The sequence below is a fragment of the Peromyscus maniculatus genome, chromosome 15, assembly GCF_049852395.1.
Source record: "Peromyscus maniculatus bairdii isolate BWxNUB_F1_BW_parent chromosome 15, HU_Pman_BW_mat_3.1, whole genome shotgun sequence".
NCBI lineage: Eukaryota > Metazoa > Chordata > Mammalia > Rodentia > Cricetidae > Peromyscus > Peromyscus maniculatus.
Window position 1 is genome coordinate 73,684,691 of NC_134866.1, and position 21,531 is coordinate 73,706,221.

The 21,531-nt window shown below is 41.3% G+C and overlaps 1 protein-coding gene across 2 annotated transcripts in view; it reads left to right on the forward strand.

Moving 5' to 3' along the window:
* The window catches only part of Wdr41 (WD repeat domain 41), a 54,070-nt gene that overhangs the window by 19,524 nt on the left and 13,015 nt on the right, over positions 1–21,531 (forward strand). For both annotated transcript variants that reach the window (XM_076552079.1, XM_076552080.1), the window contains exons 3-7: positions 8,639–8,687; positions 10,747–10,878; positions 13,728–13,790; positions 19,060–19,171; positions 21,307–21,369. In XM_076552079.1, the coding sequence (XP_076408194.1) occupies positions 8,639–8,687; positions 10,747–10,878; positions 13,728–13,790; positions 19,060–19,171; positions 21,307–21,369 (419 nt within the window). The remainder of the gene's footprint in view (positions 1–8,638; positions 8,688–10,746; positions 10,879–13,727; positions 13,791–19,059; positions 19,172–21,306; positions 21,370–21,531) is intronic.

Sequence of the window (21,531 nt, forward strand, 5' to 3'; positions counted from 1 at the left end):
ACTTGGTTTCACATTAAGAAAACCTCCCAGGTATATATAAGAGTGGGAATGTGTGAGAAATACAAAGAGTTTATTTTTGTGCGGTAGGGATCCAGTTTTAATTAAAGGCAATATATTGATATATTAGTCATGCTAAAATGAAAAGATAAAGTTACATTAATAGCATTAATGATTCCAATTTTCAGTGATCTGTAACACTTAAATGTTTGCTTATTTGTTCCTTTAACAAGCATATCATTTAATCACCTTTAAAATGCTTATTTTGAAATTAAAGTATGACTTCAGGTATAAGCTCTTACATGTAAAGAAATCATCAACTTTATCTTTTTTTTTTTTTTTTTTTTTTTTTTTGGTTTTTCAAGACAGGGTTTCTCTGTATAGTTTTGGTGCCTGTCCTGGATCTCGCTCTGTAGCTCAGGCTGGCCTCGAACTCACAGAGATCCGCCTGGGATTAAAGCCATGTGCCACCACCGCCCGGCCATCAACTTTATCTTAACAATGACAAAAATCCCTGAAAAGCAAGTAATTCTTAGACCCATCAGTCCCGTGATGGGTCATCAGCGTGGAAAGGATGAGTTTGATGAATTTCTGGAAATCCAAATTAGACTAATTCAAGGCTGAGAGATGCCAGGGACTGCATGTTTAGGGGAATCTCCACAATTTTAGGGATTGACAATCTTATCAAATGCACAGAAATTCTAGACTATCGTGGCTCATTGGAGTAGCTAAGGGATGCGAATCAGTCAGCAGGAGCAAGGCTTCACGGAATTCCACTGAGAATGCACAGCCACAGCCAGGGAGAGGAACAGGGAGTGTGATGGGTTGCCATACATTGTGGGTGAAAAGCAACGTGTGAAGCCAGAGAAGGCCTTCTACATAGGCCCCCCAAAGACTGGGCTGAGTGATAAAACTTTGCGCTTTCCCGCATCTGCCCTCCATCCCAGTGTCTTAGAGTTGAGAGAACACAAGACTAATATTTAAGAACGCTTGAACTCAAGATGGCAGAGACAAACAAGGACACCATAAGGACTTGCATTCTCAGTTCCATTTATCTAAAAACCTTCAAACATTTTTACCCATTTATATTATTTAGAAGTGTTTTTAAAATTTTAAATATCTTGGGATACTTTCTAGCTATCATTTTGATACTGATTTATAGTTTAAATTCACTGTGTCCTGGTGACATATTTTGTATAATTCCTGTTTGTTTTAAGTTGCAGTTTCTCCTATAATTTGTAATTCAGTCTTTCCTGGGGAATACTTCTCAAAAGCTCGAGAGGGCAATGTATTCTGCTGCTGTTACATTTGTATTCTATGTGTTCTTCAAGTCATGTGTACATTAATGAGTTTCTGCATTCTGGATGTATTAATTACCAATGAAAACATGTAACAAGCACATCTCTAACAGTTTAAACCCACAGCGATTCATCAGACTAGGAAGTGCTGCATGATAAAGATTCATAGATACAGTACTTGTCATAGTTACTGTGATCAGACACCATGATAAAGTCTGCTCATGGGAGAAAGAGTTTATTGGGGGATTACAGCTTCAGAGGGTTAGAGTCCGTGACCGTCACGTCAGGGACCATGCATGGCAGGCAGGTAGACGTGGAGCTAGAACAGTAGCTAAGAGCTTACACCTTGATTCACAAGCTGGAGGTGGAGAGAGCTAACTGGGAATGGTGTGGACTTTCGAAATCTCTAAGCCCATCCCCAGAGACACACCTACTTCAACAAGGCTGTACCTTTTAATCCACCAGACAGTTCCACCTGGGATTTAGTTTTGGATGAGAAGCTGTAATATGACTACTCTTTAGTGATCTTTAGAGTTAAATAGATAATTCTAGCCCACAGATGACCTCCTAACCTTTTGTTAGTTATCTTATGAGAGATGCCAGTGTGTAGCAAAGTAATTGGTTTGCTTTTCAGAGCATGGTTTCCACTTTGGAACAGTACCAGTAAATACAGAGATGGCCAATAAATAAGTCAGCCATAGAATATATATAAGAGAGCTGAAAGGCTGACTAATCTACAAAGTGGGTAATTGACCTCTGATCAATAAAAGTTGGCTGTGCTTTCATGCATTAGCACGGAGCATTGTTTAGAATTAACTTGGTTTGCTGCTGATGACATTCCAGTTGGCCGCGAGGTGTTCCCTGTCTCATTTCTAAGCCCTCAACAGTTTGGGCTCAACTCTCATGGAGAACTCATTTCTTTTTGTGAGATTCAAACATGATAAACCAATAATGAGAAGTTAAAAATCGGGTGTAGGGAAAAAAAAAAGTAGTTTAAACCGGCAGCCTTTCTGAATGGGTGAAAAGCAATTATAAGGGTTTGCGGAATCAATAGAAATTGATGTCTTATACCAAAGGAAACTTAAGACCTTGAGCCCAGCCCTCACTGTTCTCACTCTATAATACAAAGACATCAATGGGCCCCCAAACCAAGCCACTCAAGATTTACTCCCAGCAATTACTGTTGATACTCAAGGTAGTGTTGAGTATTTGGATTTGGAGAGCAGGTCATTAAGCAAAGAAAAATGAAGTTTTAAAAATTTTTCCCCCATTTTGTTCTTTGAGAGCTGTATAAATGTGTACAACATATTTTTGATGATTTTTGTCCCTTAGTCTCTCCCTTCCAACTCTACTGGTATTCCCCCCCCCCCCGCCCCTCCCAGACATTGCTTTCGTAACTTAATGGGCTATTTTTTAATCAGTTACTTCTGCTGGTGTATATATGGGCTTAGGACAGCCATTCTCTTTTTACTCACCAGAATTTGTAAACCTCACGTTTTGAAGTGACGAACATGAACGGTGTATATGCATTTGACATGAACTGTTGTGTGCTTCTAACTAGTTAGCTAAGGCATCTTAAGTCTTGTGTAGTGTTTCACTAAAAATTACTTAGCTACACGACTGTCACCCACGTTCAAAGGGCTTCGTTTGGCCCCATGCAGGTTCCCCAGCTGTCAGTCTAGAGTCCGTGAGCTCCCACTAGCTCGGGTCAGCTGCCTCTGTGGGTTTCCTCATCATGACCTTGACACCCCCCCCCCCTTACTCATGTAGTCCCTGCTCCCTCTCTGTGACTGGACTCCAGGAGCTCGGCCCAGTGCTTAGCTGTGGATCTCTGCATCTGCTTCCGTCAGGTACTGGGGATGAAGGTTCTATGATGACGATTAGGGCAGTCACCAATCTGATCACAGGGGAAGGCCAGTCCAGACACCCTCTCCACTATTGCTAGGAGTCTTAGCTGGGGTCATCCTTGTGGAATTCTGGGAATTTCCCTAGCACCAAGTTTCTCCCTAACCCCATAATGGTTCCTTCTCTGTTCCTCCCCCAACTGGACCATCCCCTTGTGTGGCTTGGGCAGTTTGTGGGGTCCCTGACAGTGGGACCAGGATTTATCCCTAGTATATGAACTGGCTTTTTGGAGCCCATTCCCTATGGAGGGATGCCTTGCTCAGATTCAGTACAGGGGGGAGGGGCTTGGTTCTGTCTCAACTTGGTATGCCAGACTTTGTTGACTCCTCATAGGAGGCCTTACCCTCTCTGAGGAGTGGATGAGGGGTGGGGTGGGGGGAAAGTGAGGGGTGAGCTGGAGGAAAGGGAGGGAAGGGGAATTATGGTTGGTATGTAAAGTGAAAAAAAATTAAATAAATAAAAGAAAACCTGCTTAGCATCTGCCTGATTGTATTTGATCTCTTACCTGTAACTGTGGGAGATCTGATGAGGGTTTTGAAGTGAGAACTGAGTGTGGGATCCCCTGAGCCTGTGAAGACAGCAGGAGACTGAGGCTGAGCATGAGCTCGAGCGGGTGGAGGTTAAGGAAGGTGTTGGGGAGGAAGTGAGAATCTGTGCTCGTCATGTAGGTTGAAGTCCACTAGAGAGACCGTCCTGTAGGACAGAGCCGTCTCCATTCATTTCTCATTCTTCTCTCCTAGTGATGCTTCCCACCAACACTGTTGACTTGACTCAAGACCTCGGAGAGCTTGTTTTATGGAGTCCATTACTGATCTTAGAGGGAAGAACCTCAGATTGTCCAAATGACATAGCTCTTAGTGGACCTCCATTTATGAGTGGTTGTTAACTGTGAGCAGTTATATGCAGTTCATAGTTGGCTTTCTTTTTTCTCTTACTAAAAAAGCCTGAATTCAACTAGATGGGAATAATAGTATGAAGACAACTTAGGTATAATTCTGAATCATTATCGTTCATTAAAAGACTGCTGTGCTTCTATTATTATTAATAACTGCTGTGTTGTTATTAATAACAAGTTGACAACGTGGAGTGTGATTGCTGTACAGCACTGTGTTGGGGGCCTGCTTGAAAAGAGTGCTCACTTTGATTTTGTTATAATATAGTCATTATGATGAATATTACTGTTTCCTTGATAGGTTTACACATGGGATGTTTTACTCTACATAATGTGGAGGGGATGAGGGTGGAGAGGAGCTGAGCTCTAGCAAAGTTCATTGTTGCTTCCTTTTCCTGGCCCCAGACACACTTTTCTTACCTCTGTGCATTTGAAATATCTTCACTGAAAATAACCGCCAAGAAACTACAACCCTCACCCAGTTTATATTTTAAGAAGACCAAGAAGTCAAGATGAGCAAGGGAGAGGTCTTGCCTTTCAAAACAGAGTTGACAGGTCTTTACAGAGGAAATAATAGAATTTAGCTCCATCCCTGGATGTCATCCCTGTCAGGGGAGTCAGCTCCTCAGCGTACTGTCCTGGACTGCTTTACGTCACAGTGTTAACCAGTGGGAGACTAAACATCTTCTCCGTATCTACCTTATTTTTACATTCTAGCAGGTTCTTCTTTGTAATCCTGTCTGTGCTTTATCTGTGGACCCTTAATACCTGGCATGGAATTTACAAGATACAAACATTTGTTAAATTAGTTTACAGAATGCAATGTTTGTTAGTGTAAGTGAAAGTATCACTGAAAAGATTTCATGGTTCTTAATATATCACAATTCCTGAGCTCAAATTATATATATGACAGAGCTGTGGTCAGCACAGACAGCCACTGTAGTTCCATACAACCAGACCCACCAGCCAGCGGGACAGAGTAAAGAACCCAAAAATAAACTCATGCAGCCACAGCCACCTAATGCTTGGCGAAAGTGTCAAAGTGTATGCAGAGGGTAAGGGACAGCCTATTCAACTGGTTGTTCTAACACACCTGGATACCAGCCTGTGGAAAGACAGAATCCATATCTGAAGAGACAGGTCCATATCTCTCACTCTGCACAATGAAATATTAAAAAAAAAAACATATCAAGGACCTTAATTTAAAATCGGAAATACTAAAATTGCTATAGGAAAATGGAACACACTTCAAGATACAGGTGGGTTAGAACTTGGTGAATATGATTCCCAATAGCACAAGGAATAGTCCAGAAAATTAACAGGTGGGAATCCATGAAATTAAAAAGTCCTCACAGCAGAGGATGCTATTAGCAAAGTGAACAGATGGCTGAAGAATTGAGGAAAAGTCTTTGCCAGAAATGCTTCAGACAGGTGTTAATACCTAGGATCTAGGGAGAGCTGCAATCAATCCCCCAAACTGCTGAACGGGCTAATGAAATAGACAGTTCTCAAGCATGAAACCCAAGTGACCAATGAGTATCTGTAAGTGTTCCAGGGGCTGGGTAGATGTTCAGTTGATAAAGTGCCTGTCGCAGAAGTCTGAAGACCACAGTTCAGATCCTCAGCACCCACACAAAAGTCTAGAGGGTCAAGTGCATCTTTACCCCTGGCAGGAGGAAGGTGGAGGCAGATCCTCAAGGCTTGCAGCCAGCTAGGCCAGCCAGGTGATGAGCGCTGCACTTTTTGAGACACCTTATTTCAAAAGATAAGGCAGAGAGTAGTACAGGAAGGCATCTAATGCCAGCCTTTGGCTTCTACATGTATGTGTGTGCACACATGTTACAAATATACACATAGAAGCCGGGCGGTGGTGGCACACGCCTTTAATCCCAGCACTCAGGAGGCAGAGGCAGGTGGATCTCTGTGAGTTCGAGGCCAGCCTGGTCTCCAAAGCGAGTTCCAGGAAAGGCACAAAGCTACACAGAGAAACCCTGTCTCGAAAAACCAAATCTACACACACACACACACACACACACACACACACACACACACACACACACATAGAACTAAAAAAAAAAAAAGCGAAATTGGCATTCCATATCCTTAGCCATCAAGGGAATTCAAATTAAAACTGCTTTTAGGGGCTGGGAGATGACTTCAAGATTACTTGCCTACTCGAATTAGGATTTGGGTTCAGATCTCCTACACCTGTGTAAAAAGCCAGATTTGGCTGTGTGTGCCTGTGATGAAGAACATACCCAAATGTTCCCCTCTGGCCTCTGGGAGCATGTGCGCGCGCGCGCGCGCACACACACACACACACACACACACACACACACACACGCACTTAAATCTACACTCATGAGCATGCATCTTTCTCCCTCTCATATGCTGCAAGCCACAAGAATATTTTATAGAGATTCAGCTGTATATAATAAAGCCATACCTATAAAGATCAAGGAATTTTTCTAGAGGGAAGCCATTTATCAAGGAATACTTGGTGCTATTCATCTTTTAATATTCAGCTGTTTCTTGCTATGAATTTCTTGTGTGCTCATATACTACTAGGTCATATAACAAATGCTTAAACTTCTCAGATCTACTGCTGATCTACTAGGTAACACCCCTGCAGAGCCTAGGAGACAGATGGACTGTAGATGCATAGCTTTGTTTCTTGTGCAAATGAAGCTCAGACTTTCCTTCCCCAGTCTGGCCAAATGACATTCCAGAGCATTTGACTCAGGACAGAGGGTTTTTGTATATCCAGGTATGAGTGAAGGCAGGGCAGAATTCCTGGTCCAAGCAGAATGGCATAGCCAGAGAGAAGAGAACGAGGCAGAGTTTCTGTAGATGGTAGGGCAGAGTCACATGGCTGGAGAGAAAGGAACAAGGCACATCTTTCATAGAGAATAAGGATTTGGTCAGGTCGAGAGAGAGTAGGAAGAGAAGAAATGAGCATGGACAGATGAAGATGAGATTGAAAGCATAGGAGCGTACTAAAACTGTGAGAGGACAGAAAAAGAAGGGACAGAGAGGAACTGACTGTCAGTCAGGACGGAACTGAAGCTGTATAGATACAAGTTTGTTATAGAGAAATAAAGTAAACAGATGTGCCAGGCAGTGGTGGCACATGCCTTTAATCCCAGCACTTAGGAGGCAGAGCCAGGCAGATCTCTGTGAGTTCAAGGTCAGCCTGGTCTACAGAGCTAGATCCAGGACAGGCACCAAAATAACACAGAGAAACCCTGTCTCCAAAAAAAAAAAAAAAAAAAAAAAAAAAAAGTAAATGAACATAAGAAACTAGTGTACATAGATTCTTTTCCCTCAGATAACCCCACGTCTTCCCCAGGACTCTGGGAGGAACCTTCTCAGGGCAGGCCCCTGGGAAAATTCCCATACTCATAAACACACACACACACACACACACACACACACACACGTACACGTACACGCACACGCACACGCACACACACACTCTGCTTTAAGATTCCCTCTTAGAGCATATTGTTAAGACAACAGGTGACAATAACTGCTTGCAAGGGTGTGCTGAAATAGGAGCTCTTATTCACTACTGCTGAAAGAGTATGGTCATACAGACATTATGGGAATTAGTGTGGAGGTTTAGTCAAAAATTAAAAGTAGAACTACCATAGAGCCTAGCTATGTTACTTCTAGATACATTCCCAAAGGACTCTATATCCTGTCACAGACAGATGTGCACATCCATGTTACTGATGGATTATTCAGAATGTCAGGGAAATGGAATCATCACATGTGTCCATCGCCATACAAATGGATAAGGAAAATGTTGTGTATGTACACAATGAAATTTGATTCAGCTATAAAAAAATGGAGTATAAAGTTTCCAGGAAAATGGGCAGATCTATAAAGTATTATATTAAGTAGTGTGTCCAGGACTCAGAAAGGCAAGTGTCACGTGTTTTCTTTCATGTGGATCCAAGCCTTTAATGTTTAAGTCTGCATGGGTATGAGCTTTAGTGCAGACTATGAAGCTAGAAAGGAGTGTGGGTGTGAGCTTTAGTGTAGACTATGAAGCTAGAAAGGAGTGTGGAGAGCATGGGGTGGGGGTGGGGCAGAAGAGCATGTGACGAGAAAGCAGAAAGCAGGCTGATGGAGTGGAGAAGAGTCAACAAAACCAAACTTTGTTGGAAAACGCCATAATGAGACTTATGCATTGTATGCTAGTCTTAAAAAAATGTATCACAAAGCCTGACACAGAGGGAATAATTCAATTAGTTGTTAGCCACTACTAATAGTAATATAAATATAATATCAACATGTTAATATTTGATCAACATATTGAAGCCAACACAAATATATGAACAAAGATACTAAAAAGTCTTGTTAATATTTAATCTATGTATTATAGTTACTATATTGCTGATAGCCTTGATATATTCCTATAACAAAATACCAGATATTAATACCCATTTCCAAACATAATTTTATTAAAATGATATTACATTAGACAAGTCTCATCACTTAACTATCACTAATGAGTTTTCTTCTTGGCCTCTTTTCTCAGATTTGCATCTGCTGGCGATGATGGAATCATAGTTGTGTGGAATGTCCAGGTAAGTACCAATTACATGTGGACTGTAATGAGTACGTAACCGTATGGTCAAATACTTATTCACTAATACTGTGTAGGGTATGTTGGCATATTATCATCATTTGAGATTGATTAGTACTTGAAAAGGTGAGTTAGAGAAACTTGTTTGCAACAGAGACTAGTATTTCATAATAAAGAGAGAAGTTTAAGTGCTGTTTTGTGTGTGTGTGTGTGTGTGTGTGTGTGTGTGTGTGTGTGTGTGTGTGTGTACAGAGGCCAGAAGGGGACATTGAATGTGTTCTTTGTCACAGACACACACAGCCATGTCTGGCTTTTTACAGTTTGCAACAGGGGCTAGTATTTCATATTAAGAGAGAAAGGTTTCTCTAAGATTTTTCTACCCTGACAAACAAATGCTATTTTGTGAAAAAAGTATTAATCTTTAAAACTATATTTATTTTAATTGTGTGTGTGTGTTGTGGGGGGTATCTGCAGAGGCCAGAAGAGGTCTGAATAACTGTGTGTGTGTTGTGGGGGGTGTCTGCAGAGGCCAGAAGAGGTCTGAACCCCAGGAGCTGGAGTTACAGGAGTAGTGAGTCTCTGATATGGGTCCTCTAGAAGAGCAGCCAGTGCTCTTAACCGTGGAGCCATCTCTCCAGGCTCTGAGAGTTTAGATCTCACTGAACAGACTTTAGGCATTCAGCTATGCAGTGACATCAAGAATGAATTGCTATTTTCTGTAAGAGGGCACACTTCTTCATTGAACTTTGTATGATCGCATAGTAGAAATTCTTCTCACATTTGACTTTAATCTGTGTAATGGGAAGTCTGTTTTTCAAGTGTACTTAAGGACTGCCCAGATTTCCCGGGGCCTCTCCCTGTGTTCTGCCTTGTGCAGGTTGCTCCTTCGTTCCGGTTATCTGATCTCCCCGCCAGCCCTCGTTTCTCTGTAGTCTTTCTTAGATGGAGGCATCCTTTAACGTCACAGTGTCTGCCCGGTGGCTTCCATCCTCCTTCGCCCCACACCCGGTGTTCAAGTGCCCCCTCAACATTTCGCATGTACTCTACACACACGCTCCCACGTTTTTAAAATCATCTGTGGAATATATATCATGCCTAACACGATGCAAATGCTGTAGGGAATAATGACCAGAAAATCTTTTCATGTTCAGCACAATCAATTTATTCTGTTTTGATTGATTGACTGAGACATGGACTGGCCAAGATTGGCCCTGAACTTATGTCTCCTTGCTTTAGTATATTGATGTCTGGGATTACAGATATATATAGTCAGTCAACCTCACACACATTAAAAAAACCACTGTAATTTTAGCTAAGATTAGTTGGATCAGGCCAGTCACAGTGGCACATGCCCGTAATATTAGAGGTGTAGCCAGGAGGACCAGGAGGTCCAGGCTAGCCTTAGCTTCAAGATAAATTTGAGGCAAGCCTGGCCTACATTACTGTTTCTAAACAAACAAAAAGTAAAATAAGTTGAATCTATGCTTCTAAAAATGATGGGTGCAGAAGACCAGCTGTATTGTAAACACAGTCATGAAATCCTGAAGCCTTGGGAAGATCTGAAGTTTATTTATGTTGTATGTTTCCACTTGGGAGGTCAGAGAGAGGCCTTGGAAGAAGACATTGAGTGGGTGGAAATGTTTCTGGGTAATGTATGCTGGAGACCACTGTGCCTTTATTTCTTCTGCGCTTAAAGCTGTAAAGAGGTTGGACATATGCACACACATACCAAAGACTCCCTGTTTTCACTCTACAGAGTAAACTGCTGCTGCTGTTGCTACAGAACTTACACAGTTCCTAAAACCATGGGAAAGATTATTTCTTTAAACTGACTATGAAAATATGCTAAGTTAGCATATTAGCTAGAAAATAGTCAAAAATATTCACAGCTGCTTTTTGATACTTGTTCAGATTATATTTGATTACTTAAATTTTTTAATTCCAAACACATAATTTTAAATGGCATGTATGTTTATTTTCTACATAGCTATTCTTATTGTTGTTTAAGACCCTTCACGTTGGAAAGGGTAAGTTTGTTAACACTCTTACTTGTGTTGCAGACAGGAGAGAAGCTCCTGGAACTCCGAGGACACACCCAGAAGCTAACGGCCATCATTGCATTTCCCCCTCTGGACTCCCGTGAGGAGGGCAGTCAGCTCATCTTGACGGCCTCGGCTGACAGGACCGTCTGTATATCCTTACCCCGAGAGTGCGGTGGCCAGGGGCCCAGTGCCTGCATGTGTCTGTGCATTCTGATGGCAGAATGATTTTCTCCCAGTCTTTATGAGATGCTCCCTCAAGTGTTAGGTGAGGAGGCAGCAGGTCAGGTCTTGTGATTCTGAAGACCCGCGACTGAAGCAGCTCTTCGTAGAGTGTGAAATTACAGTTCTAGAGTCTGTTACGTCACGTTGTGCAAAATGAAGGGATGGAGGTTGTGGGCTTAAATGTTATCTCAGTTTAGGGAAATTAGGATGATTTGGGCCGGGAAAGAATTCATTTCCTCCTCATGTGTGGCCCTCACCGTGAGACCCTGAGTTGCTGCTGAGTGGTTCTGTCTGCACTGTAGTTAAATCTTGGCATTTCAAAACAGTGTTTTTTTTTTTTTTTTTTTTTTTTTGGTTTTTTTTGGAGACAGGGTTTCTCTGCGTAGCTTTGCGCCTTTCCTGGAGCTCACTTGGTAGCCCAGGCTGGCCTCGAACTCACAGAGATCCGCCTGGCTCTGCCTCCCGAGTGCTGGGATTAAAGGCGTGCGCCACCACCGCCCGGCTCAAAACAGTTTTTGAAGTGAAGTTACTTTTGCTTTCCTGTACTTTCCAGGTAGAATTTACAATATGACAGAAATGCCGATGTTCTGTGAAGTGCTCTTGTTTGCTCCAGATTACTGTGTTTTACACGTTGACTTTTTTAGTCTTTAAAGTGGCCCTACGAAGTTGGAGTTTTTGCCATTCTCACAAGTGAGAAGGTAGAGACAGAGATGGTGAGCAACTCACCCAAGGCACATGGCAGGTAAGGCCAAGTGGCCAGCAGCCGGGCTGCTGTCAGGGTTCTGAAGCTGTGGCAGACCCGTTCCTGATAAAACAGTGTGTGGTGAGTGCAGTTTCTATTACTCCCTTTAAAGCATCAGATTGGCCAGGACCAGTCTAGGCCTATTTGAAATCTCTGTTAAGTTTAGAAGTGAGCCCAGAGGGGGCGTGGTTTCCTAGGCCTCTCTAGAACCAGGACATGTGACTTGGTGTCCCACTTTGAAACAGTTTCTAGATAAATTGTCCATAGGTGAGAAAATGTCAAGAAAACAGTTAAGTGGGATAACCTCTGTGTGCTCACGTGGGATGCAGTCAGACACTTAGGCCAGGCTAGACCATCACCGCTGCTCTTTTGAGGAAAATATTATCTTCTGGATTCAAGCCCTTGTCTTTTTCTCTTTGTTATAATTTCTGCAGAAGTAGAATTTAAAATACAGCATCTTTTTTAGGCCATTCCTAAGACACTGTGCTAGTGTTAGAGACAATTATTAAAGTTGCTGTCATGGTTCAGGGGTGAGATGCTGGGCCACTTGCCTGTAAGCTGTGACATCACACACAGCCATTCCTGTTACTGGGTCACTCCTATTTAAAAGAATCCCAGAGAACTTTGACGCTCATTTTATCCAGATGGATTCTAAATTTACTCTCCATGGACATTCACTGTTAATTAAATGTTGATGGTAGGTTTTTTTTTGTTTTTTGTTTTTTGTTGTTTTTGGTCAAGTAATGGTCCACGTTTCTTAGTTTTGAGCATTAAGGTTTTCAACAGTGAAGTCTGTAGAAAGACTGTGAGGGTATTAGAACTGAGAAACTTAAAGCTAGAAAAATACCCTCTTGTAGCTCGAATTCTAATTGGTTTTACTAATAAAAACCAGGAGTCAGATATCAGAGTGGAAGCTTGAAAGATCAGCGAAGCAGAGCAGCCAGCCACTAGAAATACTTCTTCCCTATAGGAATCCTCAGACTGAAAGAACCCAGCTCCTGTCTCCACCCTGCCTTATCACTTCCTATCTCTGCCCAGCCGTATCACTTCCTGTTTCCTCCTCCCAAGTGCTGGGTTTAAAGGTGTGTGCCACCACGGTCTGGCCTCTAGTGGCTAGCTCTGCACTCTGATTTCCAGGCAAGCTTTGTTTGGTAGAGCACAAATGAAATATCACCATTATCATCTAGTTAGGGAGAGAGCTTTCTTATGACTGAGTAGTTTGTTGAGTGTGACACAAACATACGAATATATAGGTATCTTCCTTTTTATAATGAACTGCATTTGAAGTGTGAAGTAGAATTAATAAAAAATAATCAGATATAATATTAACTAGATTATAAAATTAACTTTAAAATTTTAATTTAAAATGTACATTATACAAGATATAAAATGTATTTGACATGCATTTATATTATTTACATATATACACATATATATTATTTACATTACAAGTATATGATATATTTATATGATATGGAGCGAAACGCCATAGGAAATAGTGTTAAGAGTTTATAAAGATCATCATGTTCCTTAAGTCAAACTAAACCCTCACCATGTGACTAGAGGCCTTATAGTTCTTCTCAGTGCACACACAGTTGGAGAGACTAACACACAGTTACTGTTAATAACAGTAGTAAACCATGCATGTACACTGTAGTGAACTTTCAGAAACTGTTGGAAGATGTGGAAGTTTTTATATAAAACATTATGCACATGTTTTCTACATTATGGTAAACTGTTTTCAAGAGTACACTTTAAGCAGGTGTAGTGTGTGATGCCCATGAAGATTAGTGCTTCAGAGCACTCACTCTGGTGTGTCCTTAAATGACCTCACAGTCCAATGGTAGCTCAACCTGCTCCTAGGTGACGACCTGCCTGCCCTATAGATCCAGGGCAGTATGAACACCAAATAGCTTAGATTGTATTTAAAGGTTTGCTGACTGTTTATACTTGTGATTTAATTGTTAATCAGAAATGTTATCTCATAATTAAACTTAAAATTCTACTTGGAAATTATTTCTTAACATCGGCATAAGTTTGGGACTGCGATACCGGCAGACAAATCCAGAGAGTCTCCTGTTTGCAGTCTACAGTAAAGGTAAAGTCTGAAGCAGATTTGGGTTTTTATGATAGTATTTTTGTTGTCTTCAAAATGGTTTAATAAATTGGATGAAATTAGTTCTTTAGGTTTTACACATTGTTGCTTTCACACACACACACACACACAGCCATTTGATTTTAAGACAACATTTTTGGGATCATATGTATTTAAGTGTGAAAATGTTTCAGTTGGAAATGAGAGCAGGGGAAGACAAGCAAGAAGGCGGGGCTTGGTGTGCTTATAGGGGGCGTGGCCTGGTGTGCTTATAGGGGGCGTGGCCTCGTGTGCTTATAGAGGGTGGGGCCTGGTGTGTTTATAGGGGCGGGGCTTGGTGTGTTTATAGAGGGCGGGGCCTGGTGTGTTTATAGGGGGCGGGGCTTGGTGTGTTTATAGAGGGCTGGGCCTGGTGTGTTTATAGGGGGCGGGGCCTGGTGTGTTTATAGGGGCGGGGCCTGGTGTGCTTATAGAGGGCGGGGCCTGATGTGCTTATAGGGGGCGGGGCCTGGTGTGCTTATAGGGGGCGGGGCCTGGTGAGTTTATAACAGGCCCTCCTAGAAGGAGACAGCATTTACAGAACTGTAGCAGGAGCTGTTCTGTTTTCAATGCTTTGACTGAGATAAGGAAGCATTTGTCCCTTGACCGCTGCCTTCTCTAAGGCCATGAGGGCATGTTGGTTTCTTATTTCAAAACCAAAACCTTTAATGTGTTGATGCCATTTCATTTTTTATAAACAAATATTAATTGGGGCTTTTATGGCAGGAATGCTGCCATATGTGAGAGAAACAGATGCGGCCAGGTCTCGTTTCCTTGTGATTCCTACGGGAGAAACGTCGTTTGTTCTGGGGAAGTTAGCACTGTTCACTGCTAGCCAGTTTGGGAAAGGCACAGCTCTGGGGACAGCTGGCCTTCTGACAGCCATTGTCCCCTCCCCCTACTTTTTTTTTTTTCTGAGTGCCAGTAGTCAGGCTCATTCATTATTTCCTAGAAACACAGCAGCACTGTGCTGTTCTGATGCCAGTGTGCTGAAGTTCCCGTGGAAGACAGTGCCGTGTGCCGTGTTCCTACTGATCCAACAGTGGGGTGTCTGAAGAAGTCTCGACGTAGTCCCTGTATTTTATGTGATATGAAAAAAGTGCTGCTTTTGCTTTCCTGTAAAAATATTTCTTACTCTCTGAAGAGCTAAAGTCATTAGTTCTCCAGGGAGACTCCTTGAGTTGCAGGAACAGAGAAGAATAGGATGATGTGTCAGGGGATCCGTCTGGGGGTCTTGGCTGCACTGGTAAGAGGGGCTGGTCCATTAGAACGGATCTTATGCCTGTGCGGTCAACGTACTTTCAAAAGAGGTTTGGTCTTTGCTTGCTCTTCCCGTATGTTTGTTTCATGTAAGACTGTCTACAAATCAGATCTGCTCACAGTAGTTCACGCTTCAGTTCTTCTTAAGTGACTTCTCAGAGCAACTCAGATCTACAATACAACTCTGTTATTTTTTGACCTAATAAACTTTTTAGATGACAGCTAGAGTTACCAAGGAGTTGTAGTAAAATTGGCTTCTTTCTTCCCCCTACTTGTTTGTAGATAAATAGATACGCTTTTCTTGGAAGGCAGTGTGGTGTTATGAAGGTTCTAATGCACTAGTTCTCAACCTGTGGGTCATGACCCCCGAGGGGGTCACATATCAGATACCCTGTATATCAGATATTTTCATTATGATTCGTAACAGCAAAACTATGTAGCAACGAAATAATTTTATAGTTGGGGGTCACCACAACATAAGGAACAGTATTAAAGGGTCGCAGCACTGGGAAGGGTGAGAATCTGTGCTCTGAACAGTGAGTATGTACATCAAGTACATCAGGGTCTCTACTGATGCCCCCCCAACAATAAAGGAAGCAATGAGAAATTTAGGTGGAGGTGTATGAACAGAAGTGTGTGCTGCAAATTAGTTTATGTAAACGGGTGACGAAAGTGTTCTAGTGTCTTATAAAGGGAAACAGTTAAAGTACGGTGTGTGTACACATTAAATGTATTTTAGGAGACTCTAAAAAGACTTTGGAAAATGTAGTGATAACATGTTAAGTATTTAAAACAGCGTGTTATCTTCAATAAAGTATTAACAAACTAAAACTAGCGACATATAGAGAGGATGCAGCACAACCCAGGCAGATTTGTTCCAGGAATATGACTTTAGCTGAATATCTGAAAGTCAGTCAATGACCAGTAAGAGTACAGGACAATAACCACATGATCATTTCAGTAGAGGCAGAGAAAGCATTTAACCAACTCTGGTGCAGTCTCACCATGAAGATAATTTATACCCATACATGACCCACAGAGGTCATTTATGAATATCTAATACTGAATACTGAATACTTTCTCCATAAATTCAGGAATAAAATAGGAATATCTGCTCTCAGCACACATCTGTTTAGCTTGCACTGAAGGATCTGGACAGCAAAATTAGAGAATAAAAAAGAAACAAATGGTTGTTTTATGACTCTTTTATGGGAAAGAAGAACTAAAGCTTTCCGGATTTATACGTGACAAGACCTTATATGTAGAAAATCACAAACCCACACAAAACTGTGAAGGCTAGTAAATTAACCTACCAAGGTTTCAGGGCACATGGCTGACAGTACAAAAATAATTGTAATTCTCTAAAATCAAATTGAGAATCCTCTATTCACAGTAACATCCAAAAAAATTAGAATACTTAGTTTTTAAAAGTAGGTAGTTTATAAATTAAAATCTTTAAAACATTGTTCGGTGAAACTTAAGAATATATAAATAAATTGAAAACCTTGAAGCTGGAAGAAATGGCTCAGCAGTTAAGAACACTTGTTGTTCTTGCAGAAGACCCGGGTTCAATACCCAGCACCCACACGGTGGCTCACAGACATCTTTAACTCCAGTTCCAGGCGGTCTGAGGCTCCTGTGGGTAAATCATGTACATGATGTGCTTGCATACATACAGGCAAAATACTCATACAAATAATCTAGAAAACATTGTTAACTGGAAAACTATCATATGTTAATGGGTTAGATTAATATTAAGATTTAAACACTACTCGAAATGATCTACAGATGGAATACAATCTCTATCATAAAATTAAATCTGGCTTGCAAACTAACTTGAAACCTGATATGGAAGTGTAAAGGATCCAGAATAGCCAAAACAATAGCCAGAAAGCACACAGATGTGAGAAAACACCTAATTCTAAAATTTCCTTAAAGATGTAGTATCAAGACAGTGTGATACTGGCATAATGATGTAGAAATACAGATCAGTGGAATAGGATTGAGGGTCCAAAAATAAAACCTCACACATGTAGATAGTTTGTTTACAAGGGAGCTAACACCTTTCAATGGAAGAAAGACTAGTCTTTAATAAATGAGTGTATTTATTAAAGCAAGCCAGGTGTAGTGTTCACATCTGGACTTCCTGCTATGGAAAGCTGAGGTAGAATCATTTGAACTCATGATTTCAAGATCAGCCTGGACAGCATAGTAAGACTCTGTCTTAAGGAGAAAGAAAAAGCAGAATCAGATGGACATGTACATCTAAAACGGAATAGATTCAATTGGTACCAACTGATTAATTTGGCCTAAGTGGAAACTTTTGTTCTTCAAAGAATACCATTGACAAATTGAAAATAAAACCCAAATAATGGGGGAAATATGTATACATCATTTATCAAGCATGTATCTAAAATGTGCAAAGAACTCTTAACATAAAGAAAAGTAGCACGATTAAGAATGATTTGAAAGAAATTTCTCCAAAAAAGATATGTAAATGGGCAATAAATGTATGAGAAAAGGTTCATCATTATTAGTGAGAGGAATGAATCTAAATCAAAGCCATGATTTATCAAAGCTCCTTTTTCGTACACACTGGCACCACTAATGTCTAAAAGACAGGGCTTGAGTGTGGATAAACACATGGAAAAGTCATACTGTAGCTCATGCTTTGCTAGTGAGCTTGTAAAATACTACAGTGACCTTCCAAGTTTGGCAACTCAGTAATGTTAAACAATAACCCTCCTATGTATAATCCCATCCCAAATGAAAACGTGCCCACATATATGTGTATAATGAATGTTCAGAGCGCCGGTGTTCATAATAGCTAAAAACCAGAAACAACCAGACTATCCATCAGTTAATGACTGGGTAAACAAAACACGCATATCCACACAGTAGACTATTACTTGCCCAAAAACAGAATAAAGAGCTAATGTAGAACCCCAGAGACTAGACAGGGTAGACTCTTGAAATATAAACTGTTTTGATTGCCTTCACGTTTTTCTTTCATCTGTTTTAAAAGAAGCCTCATCCTGAGCCAAGGCAATCATCATACCCCCCCTTCTTTCTAATTCGGTTCTTGTCCGTCTCACTCGGGGTTTGTGGGTGAGGACATGACTCTTGAAGGAAGGGACCCTAAGGTACCGTGTAAAGTAAAGGATTCTATACCCTGGGAAGACTTTAAGTCTACCAAACAGAGTTATTGAGAATTAATTGAAAAAGTAAAAACAGTATCATATTCTCCATTTTATTTATTTATTTATTTGTTTGTTTGTTTGTTTGTTTGTTTTTTCTCAGACAGGGTTTCTCTGTATAGCTTTGCACCTTTCCTGGATCTCACTCTGTAGCCCAGGCTAGCCTCAAACTCACAAAGATCCGCCTGGCTCTGCCTCCCGAGTGCTGGGATTGAAGGCACGCGCCACCACTGCCCGGCTCTCCATTTTATTTTTAAAAGGCCTTTAAGGATTGTGAGGAAGTTATCTATTAGTGGCTCACAGGTCACCTGAACGCTTAGTGACTTAAAGCTATAATAAACATGTGGGGTCTGTGCTCTGACATAGAGAACCTCTTAGCTGAGTGGTGCTGGCTCAGGGTCGTTGACTGCCACCAAAAGGCTTGTCTGGGTTGGGAACCTACTCAGAGGCTCCCAGTGGCTTCGGACATTGCTGCTGTGTATTGTTCAGAGGCTTCAGCTTCTTGCTGTGGGACTTCTTTAGTGTCCCCTTGGGGCAGTGAGCCAAGAGAGAGCAGGAAAGTCCCAGTGTTGGCTGTGACCGCCTCACAAATCACATGGCCGCTCTGCTCCGTACCCTGTGAGACAGTATTCTCTTAAAGAACCGATAATCAGAAGCCAAACAAACTGCCTATCACAGGGAGGGCCTTGAAAGAACTTGAGGACATTATTGAAAACCGTGGGACAGCGAATACTAGAATTTTTAAACTGATAATGCATTTCCAATCAATTTTGCAGTGCCTAACTGTCCTGCGGAGACTAGATGTTTGGCTCTCGGGTGGTAATGACTTAGGTGTGTGGAACCGAAAACTAGATCTGCTGTGTAAGACCGACCATCTTTCTGAGACAGGTAAAAACCAGTCAAGGTAATTATGAGACACGATTGATAAACTGTAAAAGACAGTTGAATCTTTAGAGAGACATATCACAACATAATGCAATAATTCCATGTAGGAATTTCTTAGTTCTGAGGACTGTGGGTAGCCATATCCACTTAATATTTTCATGTGACAAATAACTGAAGGAACATTTACATCCGCATGTATCTTATTTATACCAAGTGTTGGGTTTCAGTATGGTATTTTCATACATGGACACAATGGATTTTAGTGCTATCCACCCATACTGTCGCTCTCCCTTATCAGCCTTGCCTTTGCACTAGTATATTCTTCCCCCAGATGCCGCCCTCCTTCCACATACGAGAGAAGACGTGCAGCGTCGTCTTCTGCTTATGGCTTATTTTACTTACAATGATCACCTTCAGTTTCATCTACTTTCTTGAAAATAATAGGATTGTGTCCTTTATGGCTGATAATACTCCTGTGTGTGTGTGTGTGTGTGTGTGTGTGTGTGTGTGTGTGTGTGTGCAAAGTAAGCGGAACATCCCGATTTGCATATATGTTAACAGTTATATTTATAAATTACATACCGCAAAGGGGAAAGACTAACTTTGTTAAACAATTTCTTGTTAATGGGTTCCAGTATTTCAACTTTTAATACTTGAAGTTAAGTTTAGTCTGAAACCATTTTATGATTCAGCTATGAAAAGATATTCAGTACTCTGTGCTTAAGGCCAAGTACAGTGTCGTGAGCAGCCATCCAGCTGCTCAGGAGACTGACAAGGAGGATCTGAACTGAGGACTGTGATAGGCCAGTCTGGACAACAGCAGCAACCAAACCCCACTTACTAAAAAATCTGCACGTAGATAAATGAAGTGTGGTGGTGTAGAGGATAGACATTTCAGTGAGTCGTTTTAGAAATGCACTAACTAGCCATAAACATACTGTTTGAAGGCTACTTCCATGGCTGTGGACTAGAAGGAAGAGTGTTGAGCTGGGAAGAACTGGCCGCCCCACAGAAGAATCACTTCCTTTGTGATCTTCTTCAGATGCTCTGGCAGTCAGCGTTTCAGGAGAGGGTACCCAGCTTCCTGCCCTCTCCTCTGCCCAGGCCGACACTGTCTACCTGGAGTAGTGTCCAGTCTTACAGGCTAAAAGCTCAGTCCTCAATAGTTCCCTTTCCCATCATACCATTTACATGCCCGTTTTTTTTTCTTTTGTTTTGTTTGTTTTGTTAGATTTTGTCCCCCTGGTTATAAATCAGGATTCAGTTTGCTAGAGTGGTTTACAGAACTAAGGGAATCACATTTACCCACTTACATCTATCACAAGAGTACAAAAGGAGAAATATAAAGGGCAAGGGGGGAGGAAGGGGCACAGGGCCTTTGTGCCCTCCCAAAGTGTGCCACCCTGTAGGAGCTGTCCTAAGTACAGCTTTACAGAATCTATCTGAGCCTGTCCTGGCTCTTACGGAGGCTTTATTCCGTAGATGTGGTTAATCAAACTATTCACCAGCGACCAACATTATCTTCTGTCCCTCTCTCCTTGGAAGTTGACCGATGAGGCTAAAAGTGCCAACTTTCTCCTCTTGCCTTGGTCCTAGTGAACGGCTCTCATTCCCCAGCTACCAGGGACGGACACCAGTCATCTCATTGGGACACAGAAAAATGGTGTCTTCAGAGAGTCAAAGGATTTTAGGAGTTATGTAAGGAACGGGATAGAGGCAGATAAGGCTTTTCCGCCATTACATTGTCTAAGTTAGTGCCAGTGGGCATGCATGGTCTTGAAGTTACACTGAGGGAAAACCCCAATTCTATATTTCTTTGAACTAGCCATCATGTGATGGTTGATGGTGATTATCATAAGGGATGCTTAGTAAATATATGGGAGTGGTTGAATATACCATGTTACCACACAGGAGAAATATTCAGAGCCTATTTATATATATATAAAAATGTCTTCCATAGGTATCAGAAACTTACTTATAACTCAGTTTCCAGGTATAAGCAAGGAAGGAAGTGTTTATGTAATAGGTTTCAAATATATTTTATGGGAAATGACTAACATAAAATTGAGAAAGTTTTGTTTCTGATGTAACCCAGGAGAGAAAATGATTTGCCTTGTTTTATATTTTTTTTTCTGAAGGGATCAGTGCTTTGGTTGAAATCCCTAGGGATTGTGTTGTAGCAGCAGTTGGCAAAGAACTGAGTGAGTATATGTGTATATTTTCTTTATATTTGTGCACACATACATGTCTATATAGCTACATGAATACACACATATGGGTGTGCTAGAAAGAAAAAAAACCAAAAAACCAAAAAAACCAACAACAACAACAAAAAGTTTTTATTTCAGAGATGCCTGCCTCTG